The following is a 21453-nucleotide window of genomic DNA, read 5'->3' as shown; positions in this document are numbered from 1 at the left end:
TTCGTGTGCGGGTTATCGGTCTATTTTAGCAATTTAAAACTACACTTAGGATTTTATGTGTATCCCCCTTACCGGCTAAGTGCGCGATTAAAAGCTGCACCCCGCGGTCTCCGGAACATCATCGCGCGAGGGCGCATTTGCCTACATAATTTCACTCCCTCGCTGGAGGAATGAATTGTACCGGTGACGGGAGGAAACAAATAGGAAAATATCGACATGTATACGATACGTGTAGAAGGGCTGCTTTCGTCACCGGTTTATATCCAAATACTTTAACTGCCATTCATGTTGATCGTCCCCTGCCTAGTAGCGTCCATTGTCGAATCTGTTCGAAACAGACTGTCCGTAGCGGTCTTGTGGTCTTCCGCCGCCAATGAACTGGTTTCCGCGGGACTGATCCATAAATCCTCCGCCACCACCGCCTGACATCGGGAGCGGCTTTCGCTCGTTGTACGTCCGGTCATACCGATCCTGCCCTCCGTCCATATTGCGCCAGCCGCCACCGCCACCACCATCGTTCGACTTGTCGCCCCAATTTCCGAGCGTTGAAATGCTACCAATCTGCCAGCTACTACCGACCACGGCCGTGCTTCCGCCACTATAGCGGCTTCCGGAGGAATTGTTACGATCGCGATCGTCAGCCCGGCTACCACCGCCGCCACTACCGCCATTAAGGCCAGCGCTGGTGCTACCACTACCACGGTAGTCATTCGATCGGTCACTGTACCGGCTCTCCTTGCCGATCGACTGAGACAGCAACCCTCCGGTGGAGCTGCTACCTCCCCCACCACTGCCACCGCCACGGCTTTCGTAGGAGCTTGGTATGGAACGGTCCAGATCGCGTTTGCTGTACCCGCTGTCACGCTTCCCGTAGTCGTCAGCAGCCCGACCGGAGCCTTTGTAGTCGGAACGATTGTCACGCTTGTAGTCATCGTTACTGCCGCCGCCTCCACCGCCACCGCGCTTGTAATCGTCTCCCGAACGTTTGCCGTAATCGTCGGTACCGCTGCGCTTGAAGCTTCCGGCGCGTCGGAAATCGTCCCGTTTCGAGGAGGACGACGATGAGTAGTCGTCCGACCGTTTCTTGTCCGTCTGCGCAAGACGATCGTAGTTGGAACGGCTGCGGAATGGAAGCGAACGTGGGAAAAATTATTCCAAACATCGAGAACCACTCGACAGCGCTTTAAACGGGGCTTGCCGCTTGCAGTTAACATACCTGCCGGAGCCGGAAGAAATTGACGAATCAAAACGTGGCGGCGGTGGTGCTTCAACCCGACGATCTGTTGTCGGACGTTTTCGGTCATCATCGTACCGGTCGGTCGAAGACGGACGCTTCAACGACCTCTTAGCTTCCTCGATTCTGAAATTTGTTATGCAAGAAACGACACCAATGTAACAGTTAGACTGGCGCAGGGCAACATTCGCAGGGAGTTTTCGTGGAAGACTACGGGGAACCCAGGGGTTAAATGTTAAATATTTTAGACACTTTCAAAATAGTTCGAAGAGGCTTCGAGACACGTTTCATCACTAGCCCGAATTTCTCTGCCCAAGACACACTGATCGTACTGCCTGTTGTTGTGGTTGACTGCAGAGACTGAGACTTCGAAAGGCGTAAGGATCTTATCCTCCAGCGTTCATTGCGAACATGTACATCGAGCGTTGCTATCGGGAAAACTGTGGAAAACAAGCCTCGGTCGGTCGGTCGATCGGAGTTTGTCCCTCGCCTTGATTTTCGCCATCTGTCTCTGGGTTAATGTGCTGCTCATGTACAGATCCAAGCAAACATATCATGTATGCATTACACTCATTGCATTCGCAGCCTGGCTCCTTCGATTGAAATTGTCTTTCGTTTGCCGAATGCTCGCCGCTGCTGTCTGAGCTGAGCTGCCGTCAGCTGCAGGTTGCCCATGTCAATAAGCAGGCGCTGATTTACTCCTCCGCGATGCTCCTTCAGCAGAATAATGGCGATGAACCGTAGTCACCATGTCACAAATCGGACCGGCCTACTTTAACACACAACACAACACTTTTTGTTATACACTCTGCGCGCGGACGGGAACAGAAACTTGATCTGACAACCGGCTCGGCTCGAGAATCGATAATGACGAGGATAGGAGAAAGCACTCGGGTTTAGTCTCTCCCGCGTGCTACTACAGACATGGGATGAAAGGTAAAAGATGTTTGGCTGTTCCTGTGTATGTGTGTGAGAGTGAGAGAGAAAAAATTGATTTGCAACCGTACTTCCTTTGCTGGCGCTTCAGCTCCAGGTGCTCGAGTTCGATCTTCTCGCGCTCGAGCTTCTGGCGCTCGCGCACGATCCGCAGCAATTCCGCTTTCTCCTTTTCAATGCGCTCCCGTTCGCTGGCCAGCTTTTCGCGTTCACGCTCCAAGCGCTCCTCCTCCTCACGCTGCCGGGCCCGTATCTCGCGCCGACGGCGTTCCTCTTCGCGCAGCAACCGCTCCCGGTCGCGCAACCGTTGTCGTTCCCTTTCCTCGCGAATCTTCTGCAACGATAGTACCTCGCGGTCACGCGAATGATGCTTGTCTGCGCGATCGCGGCTGCCACGGGGCCGTGGTTCTCGGTCGCGCTGAGTTGACGATCGCCGCACTGGTGAATGACGGTCGTGCGGTGATCGGCTCTTATGGTGGTGCACGCTGCGCTGGTCAGCTCCGATCGGTTTGGTTCCGCGCTCGTAGCTGCTTTTACGCGTGGCACTTACGCTGCGCTGCTTCTCGCTACCGGCGGTGCTTCGACTTTTGTCCCCACTAGGACGACTCTTTACATCACCACCCAGCGACGATCCCTTGCGATCCTTCTCTCCGGTACCAGAAGCCGTCTCTCCGTTCTTCTTCCTGTTGTCCTCCGATGATGATGTCGACTTTGCATCACCTTTGCTGCTACCACCCGTCGTTCCCTTACCCTTTGATGAGGCTGTAGCTCCCGTCTCGGACGATCTTTCCTTGTCGGTGGTTGAAGGTCGGTGAAGTGAATCGGTTGCCGACGACGATTGACGTGATGGGCCGCCGAGTTCCGATTTGGCACGCTCAACGGAAATGATACGACCATGCAGTTCGGTCCGGTGCAGATGGTTGATGCATTCGGTTGCATCCTTTGCCGATGCCATCGTGACGTAGCCGTAGCAGCGCGTTCCAGGAGTTCGCGAGTTGGTCACCACTTTGGCGCCCATCACCTTGCCGTATTTGGAAAAGATCTGCTTCAAATCGGTCGCCCGAGTGAGGGACGACAGCCGCGACACCCACAAATTGCGGCCCACCACGTTTGATGCCCCGGGGCTGCTTCCGCCGGCACTGCTGGCCGCCGTTGGCGTCGGCGTCGATGTTGTCGTCGGTGTTGCCGTCGCCATCGTCGTCGTAGAAACCGCTGCACCGTTCTCACCGCCACCGTCCGTAGTGCCGCCAGCCGCTGCGGTGGTGGTTGGCGAAGTTTTGGTAGACTTTTCACTGCTACCGGCACGGGTCGATGATGCTGCTGCCGCAGATGATGATGATGTTGTTTTTGCTGCCGTGCCGTCTGTAATATATTCCGCGTTTCCGAGCAAAAATATAAACAACACAGAACGATTATTGATCAATAACACCCAACACTCTTGCGCTCGGTGTTTCTGGAAGGGAACGGGGCTCGATGGCCATAGGAAGCTAATGGACTTCTCGTGGCTTGCTGCATCTCTCCCGGGTGACAAACTCGCAAACTCGTCAACTCTGGAACGTGCTCTTCGTTCTCTCAGGGGACTGGACGACAATTCTGCATTCCCGCTGCCCGTAGCATCACCTTGTCGAATTTATCCTTTTTTCTCACTCTCTCTCTCTCTCTCTCTCCCTCTGTCTCTGCTTTGTTTCTTTCTTTCACTCGCTGTGACGTTCGTCTAATGTCTTGTTGCAGCAGTCAATCTGACTGCCCGGCATCGAAATCTGTTCTCACTTTTTGCACCAATAACAATAAACGATAGAACAAAACTAGACAAAAGACGTGAACGTGTACGGAATTGACAAAAAAAAGCTTATCCGCTAAGAATATAAACAAACCATCAAGGCATCGAGAGTAGGACCAAGTATCTCTCGAATACGACAAACAAAAATCACGTTTCTTCGGATTCGGTAAGTGTCTCACTAGCGGAGATCAGTTTACATTACCTTTCTCGCTGCTGGTGCCGGTTGTAGAAATCTTCTCGCTGAAATAGCAAGGTGTGGCAAGTTAGTTTCAACATTACTGTTTGCCCATCATTTGGGAAATTCGCAACGAAACGTACCTTTTGCCGTCGCGCTTCTCATCGCCGTCTTTGACCTGTTCGGAAGCGTTTTCTTCTGTGCTTTCCTCCTTCTTGTTGACATCATCTTTATCGCTCTCCACTACTAAAAAAATATATGGAACGGAACGGATATGAGAACGTTACGTAATTTCGGACAGTAACACTGCCCCCCTAAAACTCGTACCTTCTTTTTTGAGCTCAATTTCCATATTGCTATCGTGCAGCAAGTTTTCTTCGTCTTCTCCGATGGTAAGATTTATGGAATCTTCATTATCCACTTCCTTTGTGTCATCTCTCATATCTTCCGTTTTGATGGCGCGCGTGTCTGGAACCGCATTCTCCACCAACGGATCGGCCGGCTAAAATCACAATCGATACATAAAACCCTTAAACGAGCACTTTTGGTCCCGTAGAAATGTGTGTGTACCTTAACGAAGTCTGCCGATTCCACGTCTCCGTTCTCTTTTTGCTCTTCTGCAACAACTTCCGCGGCCTCTTGCTTATCACTGGCTTCTTCGCTATCTTCCTGTTCGTCCGCTGCGTATTCGCGGATGTTAACCTCTTCCTTCACGACCATGACTACGGGATAAAGCTTCACCGCCTCTTCTTCGGGTTCACTATTCTCTTTGCTGTCAACCGCAGCTTGCTCCGTTGGAGCTTCTGTGACGCTGGATTCGTCGTCCGTTTTGCCACCGCCCTGGTGTGCTTTTACTTTCTTTCCCACTGCTTTGCCGGCCACTATTTCGAATTCTAGCGTCTCCAGATCCTCGCCATCATCCTTCAATGCCTTGCGAAGTAAACGAAAAACGAAATTAGCAATGAATTTTGCTCCATGAGCAACATGATGACGGCCAAAAACGGGTTTCGCGACGAAAAGAAAAAAACGCCTTGATCACCCAACAAACTGCAACGCATCCAATATGGCGTCTCATCCTACCTGAGTGAGCCGTTCGAGCAGCACATTTTTCACGCCATTCCCGTCTTTGCCGCGCTTTTCGAGCTCAAATTTTAGATCAACCACACGCAACTCGCTCAATTTCCGTTTCTCGGGAGTTTCCGTCATTTTCAGTCGTTCCGCGAGACCGAATTATCGTAAAAATTGTCCGCACCAAAACGCAACACCATCTGGCACCGTGTGCGTTGCCAAAGTATTTGGCACGTCCAAGGCAAATTGATGCGGGCATTCCGCGTTTTTGACGTTTCTACTCCGCGGAGCGAAAGAGAAAGAACGAAAGGGTGACATACGGGGAAAGGATACACTGCTTTTAGCCCGCTTTTGACGAATCCTATTTCGAATTTTATTTCCAAATAACACATTCTTTATTTCCTACTTACGTGCCTTGCAATATCCTGTTGCAAATTTTCATGGATCACGGATTTTACTTTTCAAAATACCCCGAATCGATCAACGGTAGTCGATGAAACTTGCCGACGTCGGTGTCGTTTCGTCGATTGTTGACATTATTTCACCAGATTGCTGAGACGAAATCAACGCATTATCAGGTAGAGGTAGTCGGAAGACAGTGAAAGCATCCTTTTGAGAAAGAACGCCGGGTCGCCTTCGGGCGGCGATGGATTTAGTTAAGCAGTAAAAGAGGCACGAGTTGTGAAAGAGTACTGTTCCCAAAGGCACCAGCATGGCGATGGCGCGCAGTGTTGGAAGCGCCGCAACGCTGGCGCCCGGTCAGGATATGGACGATAGTCGGTTCCGTATCCGGCCCTATCAGCAAATACTATCTTCCTGCAGTGGCGCCCTTGTGACATCGCTGTTCAGTAAGTGGCCCCTCGAGTGGTGTCCAATGCAATACGATGTTTTAATGGTCACGTTTTCGCAACTCATTCCAGTGACGCCGTTGGATGTGATTAAAACGCGCCTCCAGGCGCAACAGAAGCTGTTACTGTCCAACAAATGTTATCTCTACTGCAACGGGCTTATGGATCACATTTGTCCCTGCGCACCGAACATGGGCCCGTCGGCCGTCAGCAAACCTACGTTACATTTCACCGGAACTATCGTAAGATGGGCGCAATCTCGTGGACGGCGGGGAACAAGGATCTCATCATCGCTTCTCGTTGTTTGTACTTAGGATGCGTTTTCGAAAATAAGCCGCCACGAAGGAGTCCGCTCGTTATGGTCCGGCCTTGGGCCCACACTGGTACTGGCCCTTCCGACGACGGTCATTTACTTCGTGGCGTACGAGCAGTTTCGCATCCGGCTGAAGGAACTGCACCAAAGCAGAAAGGGAAAGGATGCGGAGCTTCCGTTCTGGTTACCGCTCACGGCCGGCGGATCGGCTCGCGTCCTGGCCGTAACCATCGTGAATCCACTCGAGCTTATACGTACCAAAATGCAGTCTGAGCGATTAAGCTACTCGGAGGTCGGCCAAGCATTCCGCAGTATGCTGCGGGTGCAGGGAGTTCTCGGCATGTGGAACGGATTCTTCCCAACCATACTGCGGGACGTTCCGTTCAGCGCTATCTACTGGACGACGTACGAAACGTACAAAAAGCAGCTTAACGTGACGCAGCCAACATTTTCGGTCAGCTTTGTCGGTGGTGCCATTTCGGGCGGTGTGGCCGCCTTTCTTACGGTACCGTTCGATGTGGTCAAGACGCACCAACAGATTGCGTTCGGCGAACGGTTCCTGTACCCACAAAATGGAGCCAAATCAGCCACCGTTAGCACGTTCGCAATGATGCGCAGGATTTTCGAAGCCAGTGGCATCCGGGGGCTGTTCACCGGCCTTACGCCGCGGTTGGTTAAAGTTGCGCCCGCCTGTGCCATCATGATTGCGTCGTTCGAGTATGGGAAAAACTTTTTCTACTCCTACAACGTGAAACGCTATCAGGAGAAACATGGCCGGGTATCGGGGGCTCCTCCGCTCGGTGGTGGTGGCACTACCGTCGGGGCCTCCTTGGTTAGCAGTACGATGCCCACTTCTTCGCCTACCGTCGTCGCTGCTGCTTCACCATCGCCATCGCACCGTGGTCGGGTACGGTTTTGAATCGGTTGAACCTCCCGCATCTAATTAGTTTCCAACCGATGTTGAGTTATCCGATAGCTTCACACCACCAATCGCCCTGTCCATTCGGAAACGAAAGCCCATAATTTGAGAGAGTGAAGGAAAAGCAATTCCAATAGACAGTGAACCCGTTACTGTATGAGTTTTGGAAAAGATAAGAAGCGTTCGCATAAAGAATAAAACGCGTTATCGTAAACGCTAGGGAACCTATCGCGCAGCAGCAGATAAGCCTTAGGCTACGCCGTAACCGAGCAACCGAGGATTACTGGGCATGGACACGATCACGTTGTGAGTATCGCACCATCAGCGCAGGATCGTGCAAGTGTCGTAAACAGCGCGACACGAGCGATAGGCACTGGATTGGTCGGAGACAGTACGATGGCGAGGACAATAAAAAAGTATTTGAAGCGAACTGTTAACGGAAAAGGTCTTTCCATTTCATCTTAATCTGCGAAACGGCACGCATAAACCGCTGCCCGTTGCTAGGCAACGGTTTTGGGCTATTCAGGTTTAACGGATCAATCACAGTAGGGCGCGAACGACAGTAGAAAGACCACCAGCCGCTTCTATTCACTGGCAATTTGAGACACCATTGTCTGTTTTATTAGCTCTTTATGTATAGTTGATACTTAATATACTTTCAGTGATTACACTTAAACGCTATCCACATCGTTTTCGCTGCCCCTTGTTGGAATTATGACATACACTTGCTACCGGGGCGATCAGCTCGCGGAAATGCACACACACACACGAGTTCGAACGAGTCACCCGGTCCGATCAACGCCCCCACAGTGTGCTGCTCCCCAAAATGCTTTGCTTTAGTAACGAACTCTCCACTATCGATCAAGGGGGTTATTCGGGCGCTTCCATACGGTGGATTCTGGAAACTTGCTCTTATTGCTATATGCTGTGGTCAGAGTTGTGAACCCACAGGAAATCGAAAAGTTAAAAAGGCAAAAATCATACAACTAAACGAAATTTATTCACATCAATCCACTCTCGCTTCACACGATTTGTGTGTGTGTGAGTCACCGATCCTCACACGTATGAATTCCTCGTCGGTAACCGAAAGTGTTACTTGCTCCGCCTTGTGCACCACGCGCAATTGCACTAACCCACGAAACGGCCCGACACTCGCCGCGCCCTGCTTCACATCACTCACCACCGGCCGCAAGGCTACACAAGTGAGCACGGTGGGATTAAGGGTGACTCTGAATTCTGTCCTTCGGAAGCAGCGTGGTCCATCATGACGATGCCACAAAAGCGCAACGTTGTGTTCCAATCGAATGGCAAATTAAAGCTAAACACAACTCACACGCGATGATGGCCAACGGGTTTAGACTCCGACGGGCTTCACTATACTGCCCCCGCCCGGTCCGGTCTGTCCGGTTTCGAACAGGCGCCTCTTCCTGTGTTGCGCCTGCACATTTACGTCCACCGCGTTTATCTTACACATATTAAGCTACGGATTGTTGTATTTTCTCGCCCATTCTGCGGTATGGTGGTCCCGTACACTGCACCCAGGAACACTGATGCTCAACACGCGCACAGCCGGGGGTTCAGTGGGGGGTTTTGCCATTGAAAGATTCCTATGTGTGGTAACCTTTCTTCCAACCATTTACTACCATCGCTGATTCGCGTTCCGCGCTTTTTATTCGAAAGCAACGCCACTCCCGATACACTCCTGAATTTGCCTTTACTACACGTGCGGTGCGTGATTGTTTTCCGTTCATTTGTGTGCTAATGAATTGAGAGAAGAGGGTTGAAGACAAAAAACGGGGGAATATTTACAATGGCAACACCTAGTGTAGCAGACAAGTGTGTGTTAGTATAGAGTTCTTTTGGTGGCCGCCCTTGAGAGCCCATGCAGCACCTGGATCAGTTTCGCATCAGTTCATCTACGGTAATATAGCTAACACGAGACGAGACACGAGTTGTAGTAAATTTAAAGATATTGTTGGCGGTTTCGCTCCCTTAGGACAGGTGGAAGCTCATGCTACCCTCGCTGGCGGCCGTCTTCAGTTTCTGGCGCATCACGTCGCGGTTCGAGTAGTCCGGCAGCTTCAGATAGTTGACGCAGGTCATCACCGACGGTAGGTACTCGTCCGGGTTCTGGTTGCCGTCCATCTTCTTGCGCACGATCGTCAGCGGAGGCGTCAGCGACTTGAACCCACCGGTCGGCAACCGGGGGCTGCCGGTCACGAACTGAAGGAACAGTCGCTGCTCGTCGCGTGTGTACGTGGCGAGAATTTCGAAAAAGTACTGAATGGCCGGCGAGTCTTGCGAGAAGCCGTGATCGGTACGGCAACACTCGGCCAGCATGCGGGCGTCCCAGCGTTGCTGGTGCAGCAGTCCACCGATGCCCGAACCGCAGAACACATTCTCCAGCTCCTCGGGGTAGAACATCTGCAGACGGTTCATCGGGAACACGGAATCGAAACCTGCGCGAGAGCGACATCAATGTCAAAAATCCGATCAAACGGAAGCCAAGAGCGTAGCGTACCTTCACGTAGGGCTTCAAACTGCCGGGAAACTCCTTCGGCCAGAAACCAGTGCGTCACGAGCGTAATGTACTGATGCAGGTTACTGATTGTAACCGCCATATCGCGTCCACCGCGTCGCAGCTCGATGTTCGGGTGCCCGGGAAGGACAAAGTCCAGTCCCAGGTCGGATATCGGACATCCGTCCAAGTCCAATGCTTCGATCTGCGGGAACGGACGAATTAAAAGCGAACGATTAGCCCAATGTTGGTCAAACGACAATGGATCGCCCTTTTGTTACCTTTTCAGTCTTTTCCATTGCATCCAAGGATGGGTCCGCCTGGATATGGTCCCGTTTCTTCACGATCTCGTACAACCGCAGCAAGGTGCCCTGCACTTCCGGCGCAATTTGGCCCAAATCGGCCAGGCCGAGCGAGCTCTCTTCGCTCAGCATCCAGCGATAGAACGGTATCGAGAAGGGAAGGTCAAGCTGAGGGCGGAAAGAAATTGAGAACCATTATTGTTCAACGGGTGTACAGAGGGCCTTGCGGCATGTCTCTCTCTCTCTCTCTGTGGCTTACCATACGACTGTCCATGACCGCCTTGGCCATAAATTTGCCCAAAAACTTAAACTTGTGCTTCAGACGCGACAGCTGCGACGTTTTGGCAGTCTTGCTGAGCGGGATCGGGAACAGCCCACGCGGTGCATTAACGTACACAACGGTGCCACCGGCCGTAGCCGGACTTCCGGCCCCCTCCGTGTTCGGTAGCCCAGCACCCGACAGAGGCGTCATTAGACCACCTTCTACATCGGCGTACGAAGCCGGTGGCGGTGCTGCCATGGGCGGAGGAGTCGAGTTGTTCTCGAGTTCGGCCTGCTGCGGATGGTTTAGGTGTAGCATTGCATCCGACTGTTCGATCAGCATGTTGAGCGAATTGTCATTGCTGATCAAGAAGGTGCTACCACTGAGATCGCTACCACCGCCGCCGCCACCACCACCAGCAGCTGCTTCCGAGTCCGTGCCCGTGCGGTTGGAGCCGAGCGACGATCGCTCATGGGCCGCCGCCGCCGTGTCGACATCCTCGAGGGTCCCGCCACTCATCGACGTTTTGACAATGTTGTCCGCGATCGAGGTCGACTGCTGGTTGTTGTTGTTCTTGTAGCTATCACTATCGTTCCATAAACCTAAATCACAGCGTTGCAGTTCCGTCGAAACGAGCGCGTAGAACTCGAGCGTGGGTCCCAATCCCGTGCCGACCTCGTTTTCGTACTGAATTTCAAGCAGTGCCTTCGAGTGGCCAAAATCCTGTAGCAAGAAGCGAGAGAAGTTAGTAAGGCGACCAACGCTGGCAACCAGCGCCGTCTGCTGCCTACCTGAATGATGGATTCGGCCTGCTTGAGAATGTCGTCCCGAGAGATGGCCCGCTTCCGACGATCGAGACGCGGTGTCACACGTTCGTTCGTGTCGGCCGAGTTGAGATCAGGGGTTGTGTCGAGCAGACGCTGCAGCGCCCGGTCGCGATCGAACGACACGGCGTAGAACAGTAGATGGCGCGTTTCGAACGGAAACAGGAACGGGCAGGCCACCGCCACCTGCTGCAACCACTGTGGCAAGTTGCCAGTCATTATCACCAACGGATCCTGCAGCTGGCGACTTGCCTTGGCCGCGATCTGCAATGGAACCCCCAGGAGGACACATTTGCTTAATACCCCAAAATGCTGGTCGTGCTGCGCTGGGGCGCTCTTGCCTTACCTTTGAGTGAATAAACTCTGCCTGCGGGACGATCGGCACCTGCGGAACGGAGAAGTAAAGGGTGGCCCAGTGCCGATTGAGCGCGTTGATGATGCGCAGCATACAGAGGGCATCGAGCGATGCGTCCTGCACCGTGACGACCTCGGGCAGCTTCGGCGTAAGGAACATGACGAGCGGAGAGACGATCGCCGGTACTTGACCGTCGATCCAAAACTCGGGCTTGCGACGCATGATTTTAGATTGCGATGAATTTTTGCTATTCTTGCGCGACGAACCCGAGGCCCCCTTGCTCGACGAGCCCGACCCGGATTCCTCCTCCACCGGGCGGTAGTAGATCGTATGCTGTTGAACCCAGATACTGGCACTTCCTGCGGGCGAGAGAGAAGGTACTTGGTTAGTGGCTACTCCACTCCGGCCAAGGGGGTTGTGTTCATACCGATCGGTGTTTCCGTGTCGGTGTCCGTTTCCGACTGATCGTTCACCAGCGGCGAGTACTGGCGGATGGCCTGGTAGACGGTCATGTTGTACGGGAGGATGTGCTCGCCGATCAAAAACTGCAGCTTGTGCTTGCAGCCGCCCATCGAGATCATGGCCGCTGCGTCAATGTTGTCGATGTCCTCCTCCGAGTCCTCCTCGCTGTCGACCCGGATTCCGCCGTAACCGCGCACCACCAGATACCGTTCGATGGCCTGCACCAGCGCGAGCGGATCGATCTTCACCGTGCCGCCCTTCCACTGACGCAAATTTGTACATTCCGGATGGCGTTGAAGGTTGCACTGCGGAAGGAAGGATCGTGTTAAAGAGAGGGGCGCGCGAATGACGATGACGGCTTCTTACCTTCAGCTGGTGGGTGTTGAAGAATTTAAGTGCACTTGTGTTCGATCGCCCACCGACACCGGCGGGGAAGTCGTGCACCTTCACCGGGAACTGCTCGAGCTGCGTGACGCATCCGTTCAGCTTGGCCACGAGCGCACTGAAGGCGGCCCCGTTCATTGACGGTGGCGCTGCCGTCGGCCCTCCGCCGAGGTGCGAAAAGTTGCCATCCAACGGCAGGCCGGCAAACACGTGCAAAAACATGCGCAGCCGGTTCGGGCGGGCCACGAGCAGATTGTCGTCGTTCGCCATGTACGTCAGCATGGCCCGGATCAGCCCGGAATGGTTCACCTCGAAGGGCGAGATGTCACTTTCCATCAGAATGTCGCGCAGCTCCTGCAGCGCACCGAGACACTCGTCCGTCCGCCCGTCTAGCTTCCGGATGGCGGCGGTTAGCCGGGTCAGGATGGTGCACGCCGGATGCTGCTGCAGTGGCCCACCACCCGGTCCTTCGGCTCCCATGCAACCATTCGGTCCACCGGCCGATTCGTCGCCCGAATAGCGACCCACAAACAGCAATGCCTGATCGCGGATCCACTGGCGAGCTTTCTCGCGATTACCGGCCGCGATGAGGTTCGAGTTCGAGTGGCTTTTGTTGAGCGCATTTCCAGCTCCACCACTGCCATCCTTTGCACCGTACGCCGTCGAAGACGAAGAAGAGGCGGACGCAGCGTGCGACGTGGATGCCGACGAAGACGACGACGACTGACGGCCCCAGCGGGCTGGATTGAGCGAGGCCAAAAAGGAGGTCGTTTTGGACGATGCGCCCGTAAAGCGCGATCGCGACGAGGAGCCACCGCCACCCGACGACGGGGTGTGCCGCCCGGAGGACGAAGACCCTCCGCCGCCGCCACTGCTACTGCCACCACCTATCGTCGTTGCTTTGTTGATCAGCTCTTGCATCACCGACGATGATCCGGCGCCCGTGGCACCGGCCGCACTGCCGGCCGAGGTGGAGCTGCTACCGGCTACCGCACCGTGGCCGTCGTCGTGCCGCGATTTAGACTTGGAACTGCCCTGTGACTTCCGCTTGGGGGGCACCTTTCGCTTGAGAATGTCGGACATTTTAAGCTGACCCCCGTGAGGTGTTGACGGCGCAGCGACGGTTACTGCCACCGCGTTGTTGCCGCTTCCACTCGGAACTCCGCCGGGAACGGTCGCTCCGCCCGATGCAGACGCCGACGCGGACGAGGTCAGCAGCGCCACATTGGCTTGATCTGCAGACACGGAGGAACCGTAGTTACCGAACGCATCGGAAAAATGGTGCGGTGGCTGGTAGATATGTGGTGGCGGTGGAAGCTGCGGTAGATGCACGTGGTGCTGCTGGGCTGGTGGCTGCTGCTGCTGCTGATGATGATGCTGATGATGCTGATGGTGAGCACTGTGTTGCTGCTGCAGCTGATGCACCGGATTCATCGTCGCCGAGTTGTTGTAGATAGCATTCAACAGAATGTTGCCATTGCTCGTAGTCGTTACGGTGGCCGTCACGATGGAGGTGCCGGCCACTGGCACACCCTGCGGGCCGGCGGGCACCTCGAGGCGCAAATTGGCCGGAACCAGCTGCGGGGCGCCGCCATGCGCATTGACCAGCGCCGCATGATGGTGCTGTTGCTGCTGCTGCTGAGGTTGCGCCACGTGATGGTGATGATGATGTTGCATCGTGGAAGTGGACTTGTTCAGATTAATGGCCGCCATATAGCTTCCGCCGCTGGCCGGCGCACTGCTGCTAGTGCCTGCGGCCACCGCCGAATGAACCATCGTCGGTACGGCCGAATGCAGAAGCGTGCTCGTCGACGAATGATGATGGTGTTGGTGGTGGTGGTGGCCCATCTTGCTGCTGGCGGCCATCATCATCGCCGAGGACAGGTTCTTCACGTGCGAGCCTCCGCCACTGCCTCCGATGGCCACCATTCCTGGTCCGGCCTTCGAGCTGGACGCAATGGCGCTGCTGTCAAAGTCGAACGTCATCGTTCCGGGGCCCGGATTCAGCGTAGCCGACGCCGGTGCACTTTGCGAACCGGTCGATGGTTTGGGTGACGGTGCGGCACAGATCGGAATCGACGGATCGGTCAGCTGGTTGATCTGGTGCATCACGCCCTCCCGTCGGAAGTGCATGCCGAACACCTCGGGCAGTTTTTGCATCAAAATCTCCGCCATCTGCAGCGCCCCGACGACGATGCGCAGATCGTTCGAAGCCATCATGCCGGCGATGTGCGACGAAACGAGCTGGTTCTTGAGCACATCCCGCAGCAGGTCCCCGTTGGCGAAGTACACCATCCGGAGCAGTGCGCGCAAACACTTGTAGCGCACCGAGGGCCCCGCCGAGGAACTGTACACTTCGTACAGTACCGAGAAAAGGCTCCGGATGAATTCGGCCGCCAAGCCACGCTCCTCTTTCAGGCAAGCGATCCTTGCATCCCGCTGTGCATTCGGTGGCCGTGTGGCCAAGTTGACGCAGCCCGTCGTTGCCACGCCACCAGCTCCACTCGTAGCCACCGAACTATCGGTGCCACCCGAAGAGCCTTCACCACCTCCTCCGCCCACCGCAGCAACCGACGTTGGTCCTCCACCGGTGGTGGGAATTATAATGACGGCAGTGGCTGCTGCCGCAGCCGCAGCGGCAGCCGCGGCCGCACCCTGCTGAGCCAGCAGCTGGTGGTTGATCTTCCGCTGCACCGAGCGGGTCGTCCCGGTGTCCTCGTTGATCTGCTGCATCGTGTGAAAGTCGATCGTGTAAGTGCGCCCGAGCGTACTCAGACTGATCTCGTCGTCCGAGTTGAGGTGCGCCGCTTCAATCATACGCGAATCGATGGACGAGTACGGGCGCCAAACGCCACGATCGTCGCGCCATTGCCACTGCACCGCATCCTGCACCGCGGCCTGCGTTCGCTCCAGCAGCGCGTCCACCGCAAAGATACCGTCCGTCGGCAGGCGCGGCATCAGCTCACCAATCAGACACGTGATTTCGTACAGCTCCGAGGGGCTGCGGGACACCAGCTCGACATCGGCCGCCGCCGATGGTTCCGCCGTGCCCGTCAGCAGGTACAGCAACGTGGCGGCAATGTCGCTCTTCAGCAGCGTGATGGCCAGATCGGGACAGTTGGCACACATCACGCTCAGCATGCGCACCACGTTCGTAAACGTGCCACTGTTGAGCACCGACGGGGTGACCACCAGCAACTGTTGGCAGTTCTTCAGCAGCTCCATGCTGGCGATCTCCTGCAACGTGGTCTGATCGTGCTGGAAGCTATCGACCAGCCGGTAGAACGCCGTGCAGATGCTCTCGACGCTCTTCTTGTCGTGCTGCGCCAACAGGCGGGCCAGCAGCGGCAGAGAGCCCTTCACAAAGTGGAACTCTTCGGCGTGCAGATTAAGGCAGCAGTTAGCCGTGATGGCCAGTGCCGCCCGTTGCGCGTTGATGGAGAAGAAGTCGAGAAATGTGAGGCACGACGACACCCCGTTCGCCTGCAGGATGCTTTTGTTGTGGCGCCGCGACAGGATTTCGAGGGCCGTCAGGCTCTGCTCCGCCACGTCCATGCACTGGATCACCTGGAGTTTCTCGAGAAACGCCGGGATCGCATCGACGACCGTGCCTGATGAGCGGGGCAGGGCCTCGAGCATGTACGCCAGCGCGCGGCACGCATTGTTCATGATGTCAAAGTTGTGCTCCATGCGCAGCAGGGTGATGAGCGCCGGAACCACCTGCTTGATCGGGAACCCGGCCAGTGTGTCCTCGTTGCCCATCACCAGCATTTGGCACATTTCGATGGCGGCCTGTAGCTGCTGGCTCTCGTCCGGACACTGCAGGCCCTGCAGTAGCTGCTGCGCTTTCGACGAGCTACTGTTGGCACCCATCGTGCGGTGTAGCAAGTGGTGCATCCGCGGCCCAAGCGCCCCGAACAGATGTGGCGGGAGACCGCGCGCTTCCAGCAGCGCCTGCAAACGGCCCACCTCGCTATCGTCACTCTCGGAATCGGGATGGGGCGGTGGAACGGTTGCTGCTCCGGCTCCACCCGAGGCGGACGATGTCGATGCGGATGCCACTCCGGTGGTTGCGTTCAACATGTTGACATCCACGATGCCAGCGGACGACGAGGAAGACGCTCCCCCGCCGGCGGCGGCGGCCGATGAGGACGACGATGTGCCTCCCCCCAGTGTGGCTTTGTGGAGTTTTATGAATGGAATGGAACTTCCCGATGACGATCCGCCGTGCTGCTGCGACTGCTGAGGTTGCTGCTGTTGCTGCTGCGTATGCGGATGATGATGCTGTCCTCCATCGTTGTTATTGTTGCTGTTGCGAGAGCCATCGTTGGCCATGGCATTCGAGGTGGACGGTCCGCCAACCAACCCGCCGCCACCACCCGACGACGACGTGCTATCGAAACTGGTTGCCAGAAGAATCGAGGAAGTGACCTTCGCTCCCTTCGATGACGATGATGCGGCGGTGCCCGCTGCTATCACGCCCCCTGCGGCTGCGTTGAGCAGAACGCCCGCGCCACCACCAACACCACGGTGCGGATGATGATGGTGCTGCTGCTGCTGATAGTGATGATGATGGTGGCCGCCGGCGCCGGCGCCGCCGCCGCTTCCAGAGGACCGGGAAGAGGACTGTTGCGTTGTTGCTTGCGGCTGGTAGGGGTTGTTGGTCGGATTCGAGCTAACGCAAGACCCCGTGGTTGCGGATGAGTGTGAACTTTTGCCACGAGAACTGCGCCTCAGCAACCCACTGCGGCCCTGTGCCTGCTGCTGCTGCTGCTGCTGCTGTGCCGCTACGGCGTCGTACGGCGGAAACTGGACGCCTTCGCCTGTGCTGTTGCCGGGGCCACCGATCACCGGCAGCTGTTGCACCGGTGGCTGTTGGTGCTGCGGATGGTGCAGAAGTTGTCGCGGAAACTTGTACTGCTGCGCCTGTTGCGGATAGTGCTGAAGGTGGTGGTGTGGCTGTGGCTGCTGTTGGTAGTGCTGCTGCTGCTGCTGATGCGGCGGCTGGTTGTAGTGGGGAGGATGGGGCTGGGAATGTAGGGCGTAGTGTAGCTGCTGTGGCGCCTGCTGCTGATGGGCGTAGTGCGGAACCGTGGGCGGGATATGGTGCTGCTGCTGTGGCGCCGGGTGATGATGACCGCCGCTATGGTGATGTAGCTGCTGCTGCTGCTGCTGTTGAGGCTGCTGCTCCCTACCACCGCTACTACGTCCTGCTAAACGCGCACCCAGGTTCGGGGCCTTATGATTGCCCGCGACTTCTTGGTGGTGGTGGTCCCCCCCCACTTTCTGGCGCTTTTTGGGCACTTGTGCACCACCGGTTGACGAGCTGCTGCTGCTAGCAGCACTGAGAAAAGCTTCCGGTAAGATATAAACGTCTTCCCGTGGCTGCAAGGCACCGCTACAGTCGCCGGACGCAGAAACCTGTGCCCCAGTGACGTGCCCCGACTCGCTGACGGAGGCCGTTAACGTTAGATGCTGCTGCTGCTGGTGATGGTGGGAGCGCAAATTGCGGACAATGCTACCCGCACTTTCGTCCAACGCCACGCTACTGGACGACACCACCTGTAGCCGCCCTCTTGGTTTGGACCGTCGATGTGGGGATGCTTTGCCGGTAGGCTGATGCTCCTGCTGTTTGATACAGTCGATAATTACTTTGGCTGATGCTCCTGTACCCGCTGACCTACTGCCGCTTTTCTGCTCCAACAACTCGGCCTTTCGGGAGGCAAGCGATTTCGAGAGCTTTGCCAAAGATGCGGCCTTGTGACGCGTGCGCTTGCTTATAGTACGCGATGTCGAAGCGATGGCAGCCGGGTTAGAACCTGAGACACTTGCTGAATGTGTGCCTCGTTTACCTTTCCCCTGGGCGTCCACAGATCGCGTCGAATGGGGGCTTTCGGTGCAGGAGACGGTATCGGAAGCGGCTGGCTGTACTACACTATTGCCGATTGTTTTAGTGAATGTTGTAGAAGAATCGCCTGTAGCTTTGTCACCCTCATGGGGATGTAATCCGGGTACCGCCTTCGAGGTTGCACCTCTTCCTTGCACGGAAGCGGAACTCGACGGACGGCCGATGGAACTTGCGGCCGGTTTTTTGCGACTGTTTCTTCCGTCCACTAGTCGCGCTGCCGATGGGGAAGTGGTACGTTCCGGAGCTGCTTCCTGCTGCTTCCTGAGATCAAATCCTGGTTCGGTGGCGGTGCCGGAGAAGACCGTTTCTTTGGACGTAGTTCGGGAGCGTGTGCGGAAAGCTACGGGAACGGAGGCGGCTGATGGGGACGTTGCTCGGCCGCCACCCTTCGCGTTTAGCGATTGTCGCTTCGCGGCGGGATGCAAGTCGGTGGAACCGACTACGTTCGGTAGGCTGTGCTTTCGCTTGGACGACGCTTTCGACGTCGACGTTTGCGATTGATGGTACTGCTGCTGGTGCCGACTGGAGGTTGCCGACTGGACGCCACCACTGCCACTGTTCGCTGCACCTCCCTTCGTGGCGCCGGATCCCGCTTTCGTCGGCTTAGAGCGACGATTGTCACTGGCACTCACCACACCGCTATGGCTACTACCGCTACCGACGGTGGCGTCTTTCCGATGGTGCTGCTGCGATTGTGATTTGTTGCTGATTGGCTGCTGCTGGTGCTGCTGTTGCTGATGAAAATGGTGATGCCCCTCCGTCACTGCAGAGAGCACTTGCTTACCAACGGATTCGGCCATAGACGACACTTACACGACCCGCTATTTCCATTAAACATACCCGGCTGCGTGATGCGCGATTTGTAAGGCGCTGCGGGGCAAAATTTTTGTCAAACTCTCCGCGTGTCTACTACGATGAACGCTGAACGTGTTCGTAACCTGCTCTGGTGGTAGTAAAATCACTTCAATGTCACACCGCCGATGAGAGAGACGGCAATGTTTGTTCTTGTACGCCAGGACGACGAACACACACTCTCTCTTTCTCTCTCCGGTTCGGCAGGGGGTTTCCGTATTATTTCAACATTTTTCACAACATTTTGGACACATTTGCTCCACTCCGCCGTAAATTCGTTCGATGTCAAAGGAAAACCTCTTTTCACACCCCTGGTCTGTGTTCTGGGGCACTATCGCACTAGAGATTTCACCCTAACTCGGTCGCTTCCGTGGTGTAGAACAATTGCCCAGTTTCAGATGTGGCTCATTATCTAGACAGTTCCAGGGATGATTGAATCTGGAAGAAAAAACAAAAAACATTACAATATCAAAATACAAGTAAGAGGTTGTTCGAAATCTCAGGGCACGTTGGGACATATTTTTCAGACAACTTTCAAAACCGTTTTGTAGCCAAACCTGCCTCGATCGTTTCTAACGAAACGCAAAATCATACCAAAAAAAAACTGGCAGATCATTGAACCAGCGAATCAAAAAGCATGAGGATGGAACATTCTGAAACCGACACGGACGGTTCTTCGCTTGGCCTCGCGCGGTTCCAACCCGGCCCGTCGGTGTCGCGGCGGCCTAATGATACTCGTTCCGAAGTAAAAAGTGCGTTCTTCGATCCGTTCGTCTCTTTCTGGTGTGTACGGAAAATTTGGGAAGTTTTGCTGTTTGTGTCTAACACTCCTACTAACCGCCCCTCTCTCTCTCTGTCTTTCTCTATCACTGTCTGCTAACCGTCTGGAGTTTGTGTCTCGCTCTATCACTATTTCTTCTCGTTCACTCTCGTTTTGAAACGCATTCGTAGCTCGAGGCTCAGAACTCAGAAGGGAATTAAAGTGATGAAAAAACGAACCAGAAGGGGTAAAACAACCGGCGACACATGGAGAACGCGACGGGCCCCTGCACGTCCGAAGCGCAGCACCAACGAGAATGGCCGAAAGCCTCGCCCGCCTTCCGTTTCCCGATGAAACCCGCGGAACTACATCCCCGCGAGGGAGCAGCAGCAAACGAATGTAAATAAAGGTTATTGTCCATTTCAATAACGCATCGTGCGAGCAGAAAATGAAACAACAAAACACAACCCTGCGTGTTTCTCTTTGTCCCACGAGGCGAGAGAGAGACTTATCGAAATCATATCCATCCTGAGGGTGCGGAGTCTGAAGCACCCGACGACCTCAGACCAAATCGCTGAGCGAGCACAACTTGGCACAGCGCAACGCGAAGAACCCTGCGACCAGCAAGACACAACACACAAAGAGAGAACATAAAAGCTGCCTTCTAGAGACGGGCTTGAGGGGTTACACGAGACGCATGAAAACATATTAATTCATTTCGGGCCGAGTTCGGTCGAGGTCCGGTTCGGCTCGCTCCCCAGCAGCGGTCACGGCAACGAGGAACTGACGAAATGGGAAAAAAGGCCAAAGAAAGGAAAAGCTCGAAAACGAAACCTTAATCATCTCCGCTTCTTCGGTTAAAGAACATTTGTGGCCACGGAAAACCAGAATCAAAACGCAACACTAATAGCACGGGTATGTAGGGAGCGCAAAGCAGAAGGAAACTTATTCATGTTTGTTGACCCACGAGAGGACAAACGCACACCTCTCTCTCTCGATATGTTGCAGTGCGCACAATATGTTACCCATTACAGGAAAAAATAGTTCACACTTGATCGACCTCGAGCGGATCCTTCTTTTCTGTTCGGGTTTCAGGACGCTACAAGCGCTCCGTCATCCTCAGTTCCCAGATGTCGCGACTTCCGTCGCACTGACCCACGTGTCTCGTACTGCTGCATCCTAACTAACTGTACCTAGTTGTACCTGTTCTAGGCCGGACATGAGCCTTATACCCGTTCGCACCAAAGATATGCGAATTGCTTCATCGTTATTATGCTGCCCCCACCCCGTAATGGCCACCGCCAAATGGACGAGGAACTTCTTTGAGTTAACTTGTTCACTCCGGCCAGACACAGGCCAGTTCTCGTTCGGCAGGCTCGCCAAAACCAATCAGAGTGTCTACCGGCGGCAAATCACCACGTTCACCTTCTCTACTGGCCCACTCGCACACCCGCCCTGTGGCCACTTCCCGTCTTTTTCGCTCGTGTTTCGCTTCTCTTCTCCTTTCTGAGTTTGTTCTTGTTGCTGATTCCCTTGTAGCACTTGCACGGATA

General features: G+C 55.2%; 3 protein-coding genes across 5 annotated transcripts; 1 reads left to right on the top strand and 2 right to left on the bottom strand.

Annotated features, from left to right (window-relative positions):
* Positions 1-13: 13 nt before the first annotated feature.
* On the bottom strand, positions 14-5401 carry LOC131211250 (scaffold attachment factor B1). 2 transcript variants are annotated; one of them, XM_058204652.1, is made up of 8 exons: positions 5206-5401; positions 4696-5055; positions 4453-4627; positions 4269-4371; positions 4153-4190; positions 2242-3532; positions 1217-1360; positions 14-1120 (listed from the first exon to the last, which is right to left on the bottom strand). In XM_058204652.1, exons 1-8 carry the CDS (start codon positions 5329-5331, stop codon positions 304-306), a joined length of 3054 nt encoding a protein of 1017 aa, XP_058060635.1. In that variant the 5' UTR covers positions 5332-5401; the 3' UTR covers positions 14-303. The 2 variants fall into 2 exon arrangements, with proteins under 2 accessions (XP_058060635.1, XP_058060636.1); XM_058204653.1 differs by having other exon boundaries at positions 4269-4368.
* LOC131211251 (probable mitochondrial glutathione transporter SLC25A40) lies at positions 5113-7698 on the top strand. Of its 2 annotated transcripts, XM_058204655.1 has the most exons (4): positions 5113-5129; positions 5923-6041; positions 6114-6283; positions 6356-7698. In XM_058204655.1, the coding sequence occupies exons 1-4, from the start codon at positions 5113-5115 to the stop codon at positions 7271-7273; spliced, it is 1224 nt and encodes a 407-aa protein (XP_058060638.1). In that variant the 3' UTR covers positions 7274-7698. The 2 variants fall into 2 exon arrangements, with proteins under 2 accessions (XP_058060638.1, XP_058060637.1); XM_058204654.1 differs by lacking the exon at positions 5113-5129 and having other exon boundaries at positions 5758-6041.
* A 189-nt stretch (positions 7699-7887) lies between these two features.
* On the bottom strand, positions 7888-19088 carry LOC131211785 (E3 ubiquitin-protein ligase TRIP12). The gene is made up of 11 exons (XM_058205401.1): positions 18462-19088; positions 17503-18092; positions 17331-17372; positions 12363-17142; positions 11962-12301; positions 11526-11893; positions 11147-11443; positions 10353-11078; positions 10073-10261; positions 9795-9996; positions 7888-9732 (listed from the first exon to the last, which is right to left on the bottom strand). Exons 1-11 carry the CDS (start codon positions 19086-19088, stop codon positions 9266-9268), a joined length of 8628 nt encoding a protein of 2875 aa, XP_058061384.1. The 3' UTR covers positions 7888-9265.
* Positions 19089-21453: the final 2365 nt, after the last annotated feature.

This window comes from Anopheles bellator, chromosome 2 (genome assembly GCF_943735745.2).
Source record: "Anopheles bellator chromosome 2, idAnoBellAS_SP24_06.2, whole genome shotgun sequence".
NCBI lineage: Eukaryota > Metazoa > Arthropoda > Insecta > Diptera > Culicidae > Anopheles > Anopheles bellator.
This window is presented reverse-complemented; position numbering and strand designations above follow the sequence as displayed.

Excerpts from the sequence above, each read along its gene's own strand:
- LOC131211251 (XM_058204655.1), top strand. Across the intron at positions 6,042-6,113 it reads CCTTGTGACATCGCTGTTCA|TGACGCCGTTGGATGTGATT; the intron begins GTAAGTGGCCCC and ends AACTCATTCCAG. Across the intron at positions 6,284-6,355 it reads TACATTTCACCGGAACTATC|GATGCGTTTTCGAAAATAAG; the intron begins GTAAGATGGGCG and ends GTTTGTACTTAG.
- LOC131211250 (XM_058204652.1), bottom strand. The coding sequence starts at position 5,331 with ATGACGGAAACTCCCGAGAAACGGAAATTGAGCGAGTTGCGTGTGGTT. Across the intron at positions 4,191-4,268 it reads GAGAAGCGCGACGGCAAAAG|CGAGAAGATTTCTACAACCG; the intron begins GTACGTTTCGTT and ends TTGCTATTTCAG. Across the intron at positions 1,361-2,241 it reads CTGAAGCGCCAGCAAAGGAA|AATCGAGGAAGCTAAGAGGT; the intron begins GTACGGTTGCAA and ends AACAAATTTCAG.
- LOC131211785 (XM_058205401.1), bottom strand. The coding sequence starts at position 19,088 with ATGGCCGAATCCGTTGGTAAGCAAGTGCTCTCTGCAGTGACGGAGGGG. Across the intron at positions 18,093-18,461 it reads ACAGTCGCAAAAAACCGGCC|GCCGAGTTGTTGGAGCAGAA; the intron begins GCAAGTTCCATC and ends GCCTCCCGAAAG. Across the intron at positions 9,733-9,794 it reads GTTTGAAGCCCTACGTGAAG|GTTTCGATTCCGTGTTCCCG; the intron begins GTACGCTACGCT and ends GCTCTCGCGCAG.